Source organism: Petaurus breviceps, unplaced genomic scaffold (assembly GCF_028583685.1).
Source record: "Petaurus breviceps papuanus isolate PSGF00001 unplaced genomic scaffold, PetGlider_PUasm1.0 178, whole genome shotgun sequence".
NCBI lineage: Eukaryota > Metazoa > Chordata > Mammalia > Diprotodontia > Petauridae > Petaurus > Petaurus breviceps.
Window position 1 is genome coordinate 18,815,909 of NW_027185777.1, and position 16,553 is coordinate 18,832,461.

General features: G+C 41.7%; 4 protein-coding genes across 10 annotated transcripts in view; 3 read left to right on the forward strand and 1 right to left on the reverse strand.

Moving 5' to 3' along the window:
• RAB18 (RAB18, member RAS oncogene family) overlaps positions 1–16,553 on the forward strand; it is a 508,262-nt gene that overhangs the window by 27,241 nt on the left and 464,468 nt on the right. The gene's annotated exons all lie outside the window — the stretch shown is intronic.
• ACBD5 (acyl-CoA binding domain containing 5) overlaps positions 1–16,553 on the forward strand; it is an 88,003-nt gene that overhangs the window by 27,241 nt on the left and 44,209 nt on the right. The window contains exons 1-5 of one of the 6 annotated variants that reach the window (XM_069086350.1): positions 3,391–3,464; positions 4,276–4,361; positions 4,676–4,851; positions 10,371–10,491; positions 14,249–14,321. In XM_069086350.1, the coding sequence (XP_068942451.1) occupies positions 4,776–4,851; positions 10,371–10,491; positions 14,249–14,321 (270 nt within the window). In that variant the 5' untranslated portion in view covers positions 3,391–3,464; positions 4,276–4,361; positions 4,676–4,775. Of the gene's footprint in view, positions 1–3,390; positions 3,465–3,549; positions 3,714–3,944; positions 3,970–4,123; positions 4,147–4,275; positions 4,362–4,673; positions 4,852–10,370; positions 10,492–14,248; positions 14,322–16,553 lie in introns of those variants that run through there. The other 5 variants (XM_069086347.1, XM_069086349.1, XM_069086345.1 and 2 more) reach the window with 5 other exon arrangements.
• Positions 1–16,553, forward strand: part of YME1L1 (YME1 like 1 ATPase) — a 191,677-nt gene that overhangs the window by 27,235 nt on the left and 147,889 nt on the right. The window lies entirely within an intron of this gene.
• Positions 1–16,553, reverse strand: part of MASTL (microtubule associated serine/threonine kinase like) — a 109,507-nt gene that overhangs the window by 5,685 nt on the left and 87,269 nt on the right. The gene's annotated exons all lie outside the window — the stretch shown is intronic.

Consider the following 16,553-nt stretch of genomic DNA (forward strand, 5'->3'; position numbering starts at 1 on the left):
TGTGTAGCTTTATGAGCTAGTAGGTATCAACATTTTGACGATCCGTGTTTATGTCAAAGTTGTGGCAACATATGAGTTTATATATTACTTCAGTGTTCTTTCTTACTGTGTACAAAAATACCCATTTTGGATGACTGTGAGTCATGGAAGAACTAAAGTTTCTGAAGAATTAACATTGAAGATCATCTAAAAGCAGAACCGGAGGAGAAGTACAGGCTTTACCACACTGCAATCATGGAGTTATAAGGGAGCTACAGAGTAAAGTATGTCATGTGAATGTCAAAAAAAACCAGATGAGCTGGTTGTGTTGTTTATGCCTGGAGATGTCAAGAGAAGGCAATGTACAGCCCTGGTATGCTGCAGGAAACTCTCCTCAATCCCTAGGGCAAAGTTATGGGAAGACACGGCCAAGAGTCAGACAGGATGGGCAAGTATGAATGGATTGCCATCTGAATCACTGAAGTAAATTCATACCGATGAGGACACAGGCAGACCATCCCTACTCTTCTTATTCAGTGACAGGGAAACAGAGCAATCCTAGCATTCCACCCTTTGAATTCCTTCCAAAATACATTGTTTATTTAAAATTGGTTGGTTAGCTAAATGCAAATGAGGTCTGGTATTGAAAATACACTAGATATACTTTTATAAATATTCAGAGAATGTACAAATGAAAGGCATTTATTAAATACTTATGGTATGCAAAGGGCTGGGGTTAGAAACAGAAATTCACAGTAGTCCCTACTCTCAAAAAGTTCTTTGGATGATATAACACATATAAGAAAGTATAGCTGCAGAGTAGAGGGGAGGGCCCAGGGGTCTGGAGGGTATGGTGGCAGAGCTGATGATGAGAGGTGGTCCATAAAGCAGCTCTGCAGGGCAGAGAGCACAGGTTGGTGGCACTCCAGTGCCCCTTCATCAAGCATTTATTGAATACTCTTATATCAGGACCCCAAGGAGCTAACAGCCTACAGGAAGCAGCAACATGTACACAGACAAATAAACATAGAATACACGCAAAGGCATTTGAGGGGCAAGGATCACTAATGACTGGAAGAATCTGGACAGACCTTGTGGAGGAGGCAAATTTGAACTTGAACTAAACCGTGAAGGGATTCCAAGAGAAGCTGAGGAGGAAAAACAATCTGTGCTTGAGGAGACAGCCTTGCAAAGGCACAGAGGCAGGAGGTGCATGCTGAATGTGGCAAATAGCTTATGAACCAGTTTGGCTGGAGGATGGAGAATGCAATAGAGAATGATGTGAAATCAGTCTGGGACACAGACTGGAACCAGAATGTAAATGACTGTGAATACCAGAGAGAAGATGATGGGGAATGACATGGTCAGATGTATTAGGAACATCATTGGTATGATGCAGAGGATGTATCGAGTAAGGGAAAGGCTAAATGTAGGGGAAACAATGAGAAGGCTATTATCATCATCCTAAGAATAGTCTAGAGCAGAGATGAAGTGGTCCTGAACTGAAGGGGTGCTCTTGTCGTTGGGTTTGTTCTTTGTTCTTGAAGAGGACCATGACATCAGGGAGCTGATGACATGACTTGAGTTGATGACATGAGTTGGCTTTGATTTGAGTGAGAGGGCTGTGTGAGGTCACCAGCCTCACTTTCTCCTCCAAGCCTTTTGCGTCCAGTGGCCAGATATTCATCAGGACAACTCAGAGTGGTGGTCTTTGAGTATAGAGAAGGGGATATATTAAAGAGATGTTATGGGAGTAGAATTGATAAGACAGGGTCACATAGTAGCTGTCTAAATTTGAAATCAGGTGTTTTGATGTCAGGCCCAGCCTTCTACCCACTGTGTTACCTAGTTATTTCTACTACTGTAAAAAAATATTAAAAGTACTTGTCCAATTGATAGAATTAATAGTATAAATTTCTAGAGAAGGAGGGCACATTATTTGGCCCTTTAGTGGGCCAAGTGCTATGTACAAATAATATTTAATTTATACATCCAATTTCAAAATATTGATATATTGGGGATTCAGAAGGAGTCAGAAGATTAATTTATTGTTCATTGAGAAGAACAAAATAGTCATAAAAAATAAATAGCAAAAAAATCAAACCCCAAACAAATAATCTGCTTTTGTGACATACACTTTAGCATATCTTCAGTCCATAGTACAGAAATTCACAGTCTTAGAAGTCACCTAACCTTACCTCCATGGTCCTGGCAACACTATACACAAAACAACATGGGTACATGAGATTCTGGGCTGTTTTTAAAAAGTAGAGAAACAACTTCCTCTGTCTCCTTAAGTCTTTTTACCTTACTCAATTCTTCATGCAACCATCATTGCCAGGAAATCTAACCTTCCTCTTTCAACCCTTCAGGCTACAGTTTCAGCGGTTGGCTCTTCTTTCTTCTGTTGTCAACTGGTTTAGATTTATACAGAGATAACTTTAAGCATGTACTAGAAATAAGGTACAAACTGAAATAAGTTTCAAACACCATTAATCAAGTTTCTCACGCTGGCAGCTAGGTGACTCAGTGTATAGTGCCCTGGGCCTGCAGTCAGAAAAACCCAAGTTCAAACCCAGACTCAGACACTTCCTAGTTGTGTGAGCCTGGGTAAGTCACTTTGCCTTGTTTGCCTCAGTTCCCTCGTCTGTAAAATGAGCTGGAGGAGGAAATGGCAAATCCCTCCAAAGAAAACACCAGATGGGGTCAGAAAGAGTCGGAGATGGCTACCACGGCAGTGTGTCAGGCACTGTGCTGGAGTATTCCCAGTATTCCCAGAAAGAGGACAGAGAGGGGAGGGACAATAGAAAAAAATCAGTCTGGACAGCATGGCCGAGACCCCTTGGCCACCAGCTTCGAGCCCCAGCTTTGCTGCTACCTGCCTGTCTATCCTTCCTTCTACAGGGAGCCTTTTCTCATCCCCCTCCTCGAAGGTGCCTTCCCTGTTGGCTCTCTCCAGTTACCCCGTACGTAGAAAATGCTTGTGCCAGGTATTTTCATGTCGTCTTCCTTTTTTTCTTTATACTCTTCAGCACTTAGCACGGCACCTGGTATACAGTAGGTCCTTAATACTTGCTTGGTAACTGACTGATTCTCTGACCCTGGGCAGTCAGGCAATCAACAAATGTCACTTCCGGGATCTTAGGTTCGTCTGTATTTTGAGGAGGTTGAACCAGAACCATGGTTTACAGACCAGAACCGTGGGCTACTAGTCATGGTTGGACCAGAACCCTGGGCTACTAGAGATGGTTGGACACTTGAGGGGAATGTCAGTGTCTTTCTCAGGTTAGCACAATGGGGCAATCCCCGGGCCTCCCACTTGAAGGGACGGAAAGACCCGCTAGAGGGAGCCTGGAGCAGACGCGATGGGAGGGGCTCGGAAGCCGTGCAGGGGCGCCGAACTACATTTCCCAGAAGCCAGTGCGGCGGGGGGCGGGGCCGGGGCCAGGGACATTTCTGGACCTGCCGGGCCTGGCAATGCCAAGGTAAATGCCGGCGCCGCTGGGGATCGGGGGAGGAGCCCCTCACCTGTCCACGCCTCCTCCCGCATCCCAAACTGTCCCCAAGCGATGAAACCTCCGGCTCGTAGTGACCTCCGGGGCCTGGGCAGCCCCTCCACTCCTCCTCCCTCCGTTTAGGGCCCCCAAAACACGGGTGCCAGTGTAGGAGAGGACGCCTCCTGGGCGGATCGGGGGCCTTTGGAGCAGGGAATAGAATAATGAGGCGGGGACCCGGTTCGACCCCCAATTTGCCACTAGCAGGGGGAGGGTGTGGAGGGCCGAGGCGGGGGGGGGGGGGGGTGCGGGGGGAGGGAAAGTACTCGGGGGGGTCGTCGGGGGGGGAGGCCCGGGGGGGGGGGGGGTTGTCCAAGCTCCGGCCCTGGGGCGGAGGGTGGTGGGAGGGGCCCTCCTCGGCCCACTCTCGATACTGGTAAATGGGGCGATGCCGCTGCCCCGGAGTGGCTGCTCTCTCCCCCCCTCGGTCCCCCGGGTCTGTAGACTGGGAGGGCGGTGACTTGGAGGGGGTGTCTCCTTTGCAGCTTCCCGGAGTACTTTCCCTTCCCCCCCCCCCCCCCCCCCCCCCCCCGCCCTCTGTCCCCTTTTCCCCCCCCCCCCATATTCCATCAAATGGGGAGGGGGCGACCTATAGCTGTGCGGGGTCTCAGGGGTACGTTAAGGGCTGGGGTCGATCTTTCCCAACAAACCCCGGAGAAGAACCCGTTGGTGCCTCCTTCCCTGTGCCCCTGCCCAGGTGGGTTTTGGGGTTTTCTTTGTTCAGTTTTGTTTTCCCTCCCAGGGAAAGATGTTGAATCGGGGTCCCGTCCCTGGGCTTCTGTGAACGAAGACAGCGGAAAAGAAGGAGCTGCACCTCGCTGCGGCCAGGTGGGCGCCGGGATGGGGCACCCAGGAATGTGGGTGAGAACTGTGGGAGGGGTCCCTCCTATCTCCTTTGCCCGAGTCATCTTCCCCAAGGCGGGCCGTAGCCTCTGGCTATTCGTGCTTTCTGGCCATCCCTAGGGTGGATGGGGAGGGGGAGGAGGCGGCCACAGGAGGGGTCATCTGAGTCCCTGCCAGAGCCCGGCTCCGGAAGGGCTGGACGGAGGCACGCCCTGGAGGGAGGGCTGGCCCGCCCGCCGGGTCCCCTCCCCCACCTCGCACGAGAGAAGTTAATCCGCGGCTGCGCTCGGTGTTGTTAGTTTCATGCAGGCTCCCAGGGCCGCCGCCGCCGCTGCTGCTGCGTGATTGCTGCCCAACGACTTTGGGACGGCGGGGGCGGGCCGGGGCTGGTGCCTGGAGATGGCGGATACCCGATCGGTGCACGAAACCAGGTTCGAGGCGGCGGTGAAGGTGATTCAGAGTTTGCCGAAAAATGGTAAGTACATCCGTGAAGTGCTCGCCGCCCACCCCCTCCGGGGACCTTGCCCGGGAGGCCTCTGGCGCTGGGCTGCGGGCTACCTTCTCCCTCGGCTTCTGGACTCATTCTTAGTTCTGGGCTTCCTGAAGTCTCTGCACTGCACCTTTGCGCAAAGGAGAAAACGTAATCTGGGGCGGAGGGAGCCGCCGAGACTCCCACTTGCCTTTTCTGCCCTGAAATGCCTCCATTATCCAGTTTTAAACTAGTTCTGATAGTTGGGAGACTTTCAGACTACCTTGTTCTTGCTGACTCCGCATCGTTACTGATGAAAGTAAGTCGGACCTGCGGATACCCCTGGTGGATAGCCCTGTGCTTCCTATGGGAATTCCTTAGCGGTATATAGGTCATCTAGTTAAATTCCCTCATTTCACAGACGAGGAAACGGAGGCACAGGTTAAGTGAATGGCCCAAGGTCAAAGAGTTTACAAATGACATTTGAACTCAACTCAGGGCCCTGCCTCCAAGTTCACCGGTTTCCACTGCACCAAAAAGCCGCAGCAACAAGATTGAATACGTGTATGTCAGATACGGTTCATTTAAGCTTACAGTTCAGATTGCAATACTTTTAAGTTTTATTTTCCTTTCATATACTATACAAGGTTAGTAGTGTTGAAAAAGAGTGCTTATGTTACAGTATTATCAGGATATTATAAAATTCATTTAATATAATATTATACATTCTTACATCTAGCCTAAATAATGTACACCTGTATTGTGTAAAAAGACAGCACTTCATAGAGTCTTTTTTCAAATTCTTTATTTCTACAAAAAGTAAAATGGACAAAACAAAATAAAAGCCCGTCCATTTTCCTCCATTAGTAACTTTAAGGCCAACTTTACTTTTATCTCCTGTTGGATAAGAAGAAGAAAACATGGCAGAAGGCAGAATGTTAGGGAATTGAGAAAGGAAAATAAGGAAATTGTAAGGGAATCACATTACTTAGGAGTCATTACTTAAAATGCTTGACCAAGAGGTACAGTTTTATTATTTATTTAATTTTTAATCTTTTAAATTAAATTGAAAATTATTTTATTTTCATTACATTTTTAATGAATGTAATTTTGAGAATTATAAAATGGTTAGAGCATAATGAAGTAAGGAATAGTGGACTGGGCTAAGAGTAAGAAAGACCTGGGTTTAAATCTTAGCTTCTCAGATTTGACCTCGACAAATCTCTAAATTTTGGTGTGCCTTTGTAGTTGCATTGACAGGATTCCTCTGTCAGACAGAGGTCTGCAACTTTTTCTTTAGTTGAAAGAGTTCTTAAACTAATCTCTCCCATGTGCATTTAAAGTAAATGACAATGAACTTTCCCCCTCACTTGTTTTTTTTTTAATCCTTTTCCTTCTGCTAATTGGAAAACTTGTATTTCTCAACCTGAGCTTATGTAGCTGTGTTATCCTCTCAACACTAAATAGAATTTAGTAAGTGCACAAGTATGAATGAATGACTAATCACTATGCAAGTTTGTTTGCTATTGAATGTGCTCTGAGAGCATAACATTGAATCCAATCATGTGAAGTTTTATCCTAAGGGTTATATTTTTATCAGTTTTGTGAACCAAGAGTAAAAGGATGCATATTTAAAATGAATAATTAAACAGTTATTTCTACTCTTCTCCTTGAAAGGTTTTTGGGCTACATGAAAATATTATGCAAGTTATTATGTAAATGTTATGAAAAAATTATGCTTGAACTGCAGCTTATTTTCTTTGCTCCTTAATCCTTAATAAGAGCCTACAATAAACCTGAATCCTCTATAGAGCTTATATCTAGCGTGTCCTTGGCCTTTTGGAACTTAAATTCTCAGGGAGTAATTAGGGAGATGGTATTAGACATACAGGCTTATACACAATCTATTTTTAAATTTTTTGCCTAACAACCAAGATGTAATGGAAGGAAGCTCTTTGGTATTTTAAGTTAAGATTATGTTTACCAAACAGGTAACAATATGTAACAGCAATTCCTCTCCCCCACCCCATTTCTTTCCCTCCTTGCTAGACAAATGTTTTATAGTTACTTCTAAGTGCATATTTACTATTCTTTCAACAGATATTAAATGTCTGACTTATGAAGAGCATTGTCTTTGGTGTGGTATGAGGTGCAAACACAAATCAGGGATGTTCCTTGTCCTTCAGTCCCTAATCTAGTAGAGGGATCAGATAGGCATAATACAGTAACTAATACAAAAAAAAGAATATGAAAAATACAGAAAAGAAAGAGTAACAAGATCCACAGTGAATTTAAAATGCCCCAAGAGCACTGGAAATTGACAAGACTTTTTATCTTTTGACTAAATTGGACAAAATGTCTTTTAGATGTTTTTACTATAGAGTTAATCATCAGGATACTTTTGTAATTGTTTATTCTGCCTCTACCAAGACTAAAATAAAAACTGAGGACTTTGTGATTTCTAGCCAAGTTTCACCCTCAGACACACTAGCTGTGTGACCTTGGGCAAGTCACTGAACCTCTGTTTCTTCCATTTCTTCATCTGTAAAATAGGATTATAAGAACACTTACCATCCAGGACTGTTGTGAGGATCAAATAAGATAATTGTAAAATGTTTAGCACGGTGCTTGGCATATGGTTAGTACGATATTAGCTATGATTGTGATTATTTTTAAGAATTAATAAGCAAAAGGTACCACCTCACACCTATCAGATTGGCTCATTTGACAGAAGAGGAAAATGACAAATATTGGAAGGGATATGGGAAAATTAAAACACTGATGCACTGTTTGTGAACTGATTCAACCTTTGCAACTATACCCGAGGGACTATAGAATCACGCATACCCTTTGACCCAGTAATAACTGATAAGTACATAACTATCTTATCTATGTTTGAAATAATATATCTGATGAACTAACTATCCATACACATATACACACACACATATATGTACTTAGAAAGGAAATATGAATGTGCTAAGGTTACAATGTACTTTTTTCCCTGCAGTTTTGTAGGTTAGGTAGTATAAGTGTTACCCTCATTTTACCCATAAGGTACCTGACACTCTAAAAGGTAAAATACCTGTCTATGGCTATATAGCTAGTATTTGTGGCAGGATTCACACCCAGAGCTCCAGACCTCAGGTCCCAAACTCTTCACACTATGCTATTCTGCTCCTCTTCATACAGGTTCTTAATAAAATCTTTGTACAGTTTTTAAAGTTTAGACTTAAAATAGCTATAATGAGGGAAATAGCTATATATGACATGTAGAGGCAAATGTCTTCCTGTGCTTCTTGGGGTTCATCATATCCATCACTTCTCCATTATCTTCCTGTTCCAGTTAATGTTTAGCCATGCTCCAATCAGTGAGCAGCTCCTCTGTTTCCTATTCTTTGTTGCTAGAAAAAGTATAGCTATAAATATTTTAGCATGTGTGAGGTCTTGCTTTTTCTTACTGACTTTACGCACTACATTTTCAATCCTCACCCAAAAAACAGGAGAAAAACCAATCTTGAGGTGACAGAAGCCTTGTGGTATAGTGGAGAAGTCCTTGCCTCATGAGAGCTAGGTTCTGACTACGACAAACATTCTAGGTAACCTCATTTTATTTCCCTGGATCTCCAATTCTTCATCTATAAAATGGGGAAACTGGACTGATGATTTCCCTCCCAGCTTTAAAAGTCTCTTCTGGCTTTAATCGCTTAGGCTTTCTCTATGTGGGTCAGGTGAATCAGGTGGAACTTTGGTCCACTTCTGCTAATTCACTTCTTCGAAAAACATTTTATAACTGTTGCATATTCCATTGTGGCTTGGGGCCTGACCTCACTGAAAGAAGTTGGTATCAGATTTGTTTTCTCTAAAACCCCCTTTGCAAAGCCTCCTGGATAAACTGGACCGATCTTAGGTCGAGTCTCCCAGATGAGCATTTTTGTTACTCATTGAACCAATTTCTTCTCCTAGTTAGAAATGTAGTTTCTGTGTGTTACATATTTTTGATAAAAACATGAATTTTCTCCTCATAACTCTTTGTAGGCTCTGGCTCCACTAGCCAATATATTGTCTGAGTTTTTTTATTTCACTCTTGCCGCATCTTTTGGATGTACCTTCTTCTTTCATCCAATATTGCCATGATTCAAATACAGGCCAGCCTCTCACTTGGGCTGTTGTGATAATAGCCTTTTGGTCAGCCACCAAAGCAGTTTTTCCAAGGTGACAGTCCAACGACTTCACCCCCCTCAGCAAACTGTGGTCTCTTTATCACCTTCATCATCAAATGCAAAAACCTCTGTTTGGCATTCAAAACTCTTAATAACCATGCTCCCTCCTGCTCCCCCAGCTCACTTTCCTCTCCCCACCCCCTGCCCCTTTTTCCAATCTTCTTTTCCCAATCTTCTTTTCCCTTACTCTGCCATGTTCTCTTCAATCCAGGGACACTGATTCCTTTGCTGTGGCTAGAATTTTTGTTGTTCAGTCATTTCAGTAGTGTTCAACTCTTCATGACCCCATTTGGAGTTATCTTGGCAAAGATACTGGAGTGGTTTTGCCATTTCCTTTTCCAGCTTGTTTGACAGATGAGGAAATTAAGGCAAACTGGGTTAAATGATTTGCCCAGGATTGCACGGTAGTAAGTGTCTGAGTCTGGATTTGAACTCAGGTCTTCCAGGGCTGGTGCTCTATCCACTGAGTCACCTAGTTGTCCATTCCTATAATAAAGCACTCTATCTCTGGCTCCAGGCATTTTCCTTGACTCTCTTCCCTGCTTGGAATGCTCTCCCTTCTCATCTTTTCTTCCTAACTTCACTGACTTCATTCAGTTCCCAACTAAAATCCTATATTCTACAGGAAGTCTTTGCCAACTCTTCTCAATGCTAATGCCTTCCCTTTTATCTTGTATATAATTTGTTCATGCATGTTCCTTTCCTCGTCTTCCCCAATAGATTCTAAGCTCCTTGAGGGCAGGTACTCTCTTTTGTTTCTTTTTGCCACCTAGCACAGTGTTTGGCACATAGTAGGCACTTAATAAGTGCTTATTGACTGACTTCTAAAGTTCCCACCATGGAATTCCTTTGCCCTCAAGGAGCTTATGTTCTACTGGGGATATACTTAGTAACAGAAAGTTAAAGGAGTTTTATCAGTACAGGTTGAGGCACGGAGGGGATCAGGAACGGTAGCCTATAGTAGAACCGGTGTCATCTGAATTACCTTTTGAAAGAAGCTAAAACATGGGGTGCATTTCAGACATGGTGGGAACAGGTTGTATATAAGATGGTGGTGGGAAAGCACACGGGGTCTTGAGTCTGATGATCTGGGTTCAAATCCCAGCTCTGCTACTTGTTCCCTGTGGGCAAATTGCTTCCTGTCTCTGATCCTCATTTTACTTAAATGAGAATTATGGGAGTACAGGACTTCAGAGATCACTTTCTGTTCCAAGTCTCTGATCCTGTAAGATGGATTATTATTGTTAAGACACCATTTTTCTCTCCAGGATCAAAACACTGTTTTAAAATTGTTTTCCATAGGTTCATTCCAGCCAACAAATGAAATGATGCTAAAGTTCTACAGTTTCTATAAACAAGCCACAGAAGGACCCTGCAATATCTCAAGACCTGGATTCTGGGATCCTATTGGGAGATATAAATGGTAATTATGGGTGTGTGAGGAGGGGATCTTAATGACAGGCGATATGTAATTAATATGAAGAATCAGCCCTTTCTTTATCATCCACATAGAAAACAAGCCTTTCACAAAGCTTATATCACTCCCCTTCAAGAGCTTGAATTTGAAACATAATCATGCTCATACAGAAAAGAAGATTTTGGCAAAGACAGGGGGAAAAACAGTAACAGATATCCTAAACGTACTAAGAGGTTTTTCCTTCTAGAAAAGCTAGAAAAGTAAATACTTGGAAATACACCAAAAGAAACTTTTCATAGCTGCCAAAGTCTGTATTCTACTTCCTCAGGTAAAAGTATGGTAAAGTAATTTCTGTTTACCAACTAAAGTAACTTATTTTGGGTTTTTTTGATAGCAAATAAATCGAGGGAGGGGACTAAAACTAATTATATCTAAAATACCTCCCCTTTCTTACTCTACGGGAAAACGTACTTCATTGCTTTGTAATGGGCATGTGAAAAGAGTCACCAGCTACCAGGAGCTTCTTCTGGCATTGTTTCAGTGCCAAAGTCTGACCAAGGACTGTTTGGGAACACTTTTCCAAAAGGTGGACTTTATAAGTAAATGGCGACTACTCATTGCCATTTCCAGAGATTGCCATCAACTTCTTGAAAGACTTCAGACCCCATTTAAACTAATGTGTTTAGTTTGGGGAGACAGATTTTATGAAAGATATTAATTAATTGGAGGCAACTTAAAGGAAGAAAACCAGAATGGTGAAGGGCCTTGAGTTTCTGCTACATCAGGACGCTTTGAAAGAATTAGCTTGAAGAAGAGAAAACTTCGGAGGGACTAGAGGGCTGTCTTCTGTCTCCAAGTATTTGAAGGTCAAATGGAAGACATGTCCTATGTGGCCCCACAGAGTGGAGCTAAGAAGGAATGAAATTTCTAAGAGGCTGTAATTAAAGATAATCAGAAGTAGAATGAACTGCTTAGAAAGTTATCACTTTAAGCAGAGTCCCAGTGACCATTTGTTTGGTAAAGTCAGTGGTCAGTAAACATTTATGAAGTACCTACTATGTGCCAAGCACTGTACAGGATTCATATATGAAAAAAGAAAAAGTTCCTACCCTCAAGTAGCTTATAATCTAATGAGGGAAAACAAAACAGAAAGCTGGAAAACACTGGCACAGGGGAGGAGTGGGGAATGTAACCTGAGGAGAAATCATATGAGCTCTCTCTCTAAATGAAGATTTAGAATTCACGGCTCCACCCTCCAGTCCAGATTGTGATGAAATGGGGTTCTGAGGCTGATGGGATTTAAGATGCTGAGGTTATCCCAATTGTGAGGTTTCTAGGGAATGGCATCGAGAGTAGCCATGTGGTATGTGGTAGAAGGGGATTCTTTTGGAACAAATGGCCTCTGAAGTCCCTTCTACCTCTGAAATAAACAGTGATTGTGTGACATGTTTTGTTTTTCTTAATGCATTTATTAGCAACCACTAATAAAAACATTCACATTCAAAAACAGGATTTTTAAAACGATTGTACATGAAACCAGAAGCTTTTATCATGTACAGTTTGCTTTTTAAGGTATTAGCTTTTTGAAAAAGTATATTAACTTTAACAAGGGAGAGGAATAGTGACTGCTAGAACTGCGAATTTGTTGCTATAGGATGCTCCCAGGCGAGCAAGCTCCTACCAGTGCAGGTCAGCACTTTCTCTGCTCCAGACTCTTAGAGGCTGGTCTAGTTCACCAAGAGGTTAAGTGCCTTTCTTGTCTAGGGCTCACACAGCCTCCAAGTGTCAGATGCTGGACTTGATCCCAAGTCTTCCTGGCTGTGAAAAGGAGTCTCTCTCTGTCCCACAGTCTGCTTAGGAGTGGGGTACTCATCTTTGTCTCCGTGCACCCTCAGTTTCTTTTTGTGTATTTTCCATATTTTGTTGCTGCTATCTCCGCATTTTTAACCAGTGTGTATACCCTCGTTTTAGTTCTGCTTTCTTCGTTATTCAGTTTCTTCTTATGTCATCCCATATTTCTTTGTTTGCATATTTGTATAAATTTGTGTCAGTTCCTTAGAATTTTGTGTATCATTTAAAAAAATCCACAATGTTAAAAAGCTAAGATTTTTTCCCCCAGTCTGTTTATTTCTTCTTTATTCTGAATCCCATTTCACTGTGTAAAAGTTACTGATTTTCATATGATCAAATACATTTTGTCTGATCTCTGCCATATTTTGTTAAATTATTTGTTTCATCTGAAGGGAATATAATCTTCCTCACTTGACTAATTCTGTGTGTCCCATACCTGGCACAAGCACGCAAATACACTCACAGAACACTAACATATTTTTTCCTCTTTTCCACATTCTGCTGTAAAAGTTTTGCTAAATTTTGACTTCCCCATCACCTCCCCACTTGAGATATGAGTATTGTTCTGGGATTGCCTCTGACCCAACTCTACCTCCCTCTCCATTATCTGTGAAGCCCAAAGTCAATTCTTTGCTCCCTTCTTTCAATATTTGCTTCTTTTTCTTCTCAAATGGGTCTCTCTCATTCAATTATTGTTCACCCAGAGCTAGCTAGCTACAGTGGCTCTGGTTAGAGTCTGGTTAACCCATAGCTACCTTGTGACCTCTCAGTCTCTGCCCAAATTAGTTTTGCATATTAAAATCTACTTCAGGGTTATTTCTGGCCATATCTGTCTCAAAACAGTTTTCATTGTTTGAAGACTAGACAAGCTATGCTTCTGTTTCCTTAAGAGAAACATGGAGATAGTATAGTACTTTCCAGTGAATGACTTATACATTTTTTAAAGGCTTAGAGTGGATATGTAGTAAACAGATGTACATTATCTACCAGCTAAGAAAAACTGACTGGCTTATTAAACTGACTGCATTTTCCCCAACATAGACTTTCCATAAGATTCAATTGCCTCTGGGATAAAGTTTGTAAGTTAGAGATGAGGGTGTTTTTGTATGTCAGATGATGTTTTCAGGGGTCATTTATACTATCAAGCAAGACAACTTTGCTGTTCCAAAATGATCCTGAAGGCTAAAACTTGATTTTATAAACTTGTCTTCGTTCTTAAAGTCCAGGCATATCATTTGTGAAATCTCTGAGGTTAGGGTAGTTTTGGTACAGTAGAAACAGTTGAATTTGGAGCATTGGGCTACTATTTTTCACCTGGGACTTTTTCCAAATATCTTGAGCCTTTTTTTAAAGTAAAATGGGGATCGTAATATGAGCTCTGCCTATCTAGTAGGCTTATTGGGGGGAAAAAATCAAATGAAAACTTACCCAAAATACTTTGTGAAATGTAAAGGTCGGTATAAATATCTGCTAGTGTTGGTATTCACGTTATCTTCTGTTTAATGTTACCTTGTAACCAAAATGTCTCTTCATTTAAGAGTCTACTCTAAATAGCTCATTTAACCTTACCAAAATGTCCATATCACCGATCTTTCCTTCTGTGCAATAATTTAATAAGCATCTTTTAAAGAATTCTCAGAAAACCATCTCTATAGTAATATGTATGAGATATGGAATAATTATGAATTTGGATTTTTTTAACCCACAGTTTACTTAGCACATCATCTTTCTTTGGGGTGAACCAGTTAACAAAGGGATGAGGCCCCTCTTTATAGGATGGCTCTTTAAGAGCCTGCTTCAAATTAATTGTGCCATGTAGTTTGGCTGCAGATTCTGCTTGAGAAACTGTAAGTCAGATATAAGACCTAAGACATTTATGGGGGCTTTCTTATTACAATATTGTGATTTCTAGGGATGCTTGGAGTTCACTGGGGGATATGACCAAAGAAGAAGCTATGATTGCATATGTTGAAGAAATGAAAAAGGTAAGAAAAATCATTCCATGTAAAAGAAGATAAAATGTGGTTAGAACAGCTCCTAATTTAATTTTCTTAACTTAAAAGGTCTAAGTGAGGAAATTATAATTTGTCATACAAAGCAGAAATTTATTGGACTGCCAATTTTCAACTGAGAGTAAGTTTGCAGGAGTGGGACAGAATGGTGCTGATTATTTTTTTCCTAAACTGCTGTTACCTGGAAAAATTTTTAAATGAGAAAATCTGGGGTTTTGGTAGTTTTCAGTGTCATATGATTTTTTTTCCAGATTCTAAGCTTCTTCACATTTAGAAACTGCTTTCATCTACGGGCAGCATGATATAGTAGATAGAGAACCAGCCTTGGAAACTGGAGGACCTGGGTTCAAATCTTACATCTGACCCTTATTAGAGCCTCAGGAAGTTCTCATAGACTACAAGTTAAATTTGGAAGGAATTCCCACGCCTAGAAGATCTAGAGGTTGCAGGGTCATAGCTCTAAAGCTGGAAGGGACCTTAGAGGCCCCATATTCCTACATCTTCATTTTAAAGATGAGGAGAGAAGGCCCAGGGAGGTAAGTTACTAACCCAAAGTACGACAGCTATTACGTGGAAGAGGCAGAACTTGAATCTGAGTCCTGTAGCTTCAAGGTCACCGTCTTTCCCACTTTGGAGTGTTAGCTCTCTTCCTCAGTGAGCACATATGACTCGAATACTTGAATACATGATTTCAGACAGGGAATACTCCCTCTTCCAATACCGATTCCAAATTTCTTTATGGTCCTTATAAGTTTCTGAGGCCTAAAAATTCAACAACCTGTGGCCAACATGGTGATTAGTATTTCTGGACCTGGCTGGGCTGGTTTTCAGGTGCCAGACATAGTCTGTCCTCAAACCTCTCTGGTCAGGAGGAGGTCCTTCCTTCTGGGAGAGAGGCATCAGATATTCAGCACATGCGTATTGAGTTGCAGCTTAGCCTAGTAATATTACCAGCTGCCCACCCCAAATAAAGGAGAAGCCACTCAAATGGTATTGAAAACTGGAATGCCAGTGAACTCCTTTAAGGGTACCACCTGCATTTTTGTCCACATAAAAGCAGCTGTTAAAATGGATTCTTCCATCACAATTATGAGCCCCCACTGCCTGATGTTAATTTATTTTAACAATAAATTTTTATTGATATCTTTTGTTTTTATATCACAAAAATTTTCCTCTTACCCCTCCCAGAAAGACATCTTTTATAGCAAAGAATTCCAGTGTTATTTTTGAGTCCCTAGTTGAATAGTCCTTAATGTTTCTTTATGAAAAAGGAGGGCAGGATTCTGTATTCCTTATCTGATTTAAAGCTGATTTCAGAACTTAATGGGGGATTTTTAAAATTGAGGTTTGTTGGCCGGGGGGTGGAGGGGTAGGGGTGGGGTGAAGGGAAGGAAGATGGAGGTTTTAAAACTAATCCAGAGAAGATAGGAAGAGAGGTCTAATGGGACCCAGTGGTTACTAGTGAAATCTGGGCCTTGGGCCTGTCTTACATGAGGCTACAACCTTTAATTTTATAAAAGAGAATAAATATTTAGTAGTGCCAAATGTGTCTGGTCAGTATCTTCATTTATGTTTGATAGACTCAACTGATTTTTATCTTTTACACTCTGACCAAAGTCTCAGCCTTGGTTACATTTTCACAACTTCTGCTTGACATGGACTTTGTCAGCACCTTATTTGGGACAGAAGTTAGTTGTTTTAGGTGTAACCACCAGAAGGTGAGAGTATTATAATTAAAGACAATTTAAATTCTTTTTTTTCCTGGAATCTTTTGCTTAGATAGCTGTTTTTACCTTATTATTTTCCTGCCCAAAAAAACTCAGTTGCATTTTTAGAGGTTATGTCTTTACTTGGTGAAAGTGAAAGTTCTATTGACACATATAAGGAAAATTGCCCATTATTTTCAGTTCAGTTTATATTTTGAAATTACCTTTACTATGCCTGTGGGAAACTTGGCTTCAGTGGTAGATCCTAAAGGACTCAACTTAATGGCTTGAATTGTTTACTAAATTCACTTTATTCTTACTTTCCACCTTAGCAGGAAAACTTTTTGAAACCAAAACACTCAGCTTTTTCTCACCTCTAGAGAAGGTGTAGGAAACAGCAATTTTGTGCAAACTTCTGTAGAAAGAAAGCTGTTTTCAGGTCTTCCTAAAGACTTATTTTTAATTGGGGATTAATCATCTTTAAGTCTGACTTTGTCAC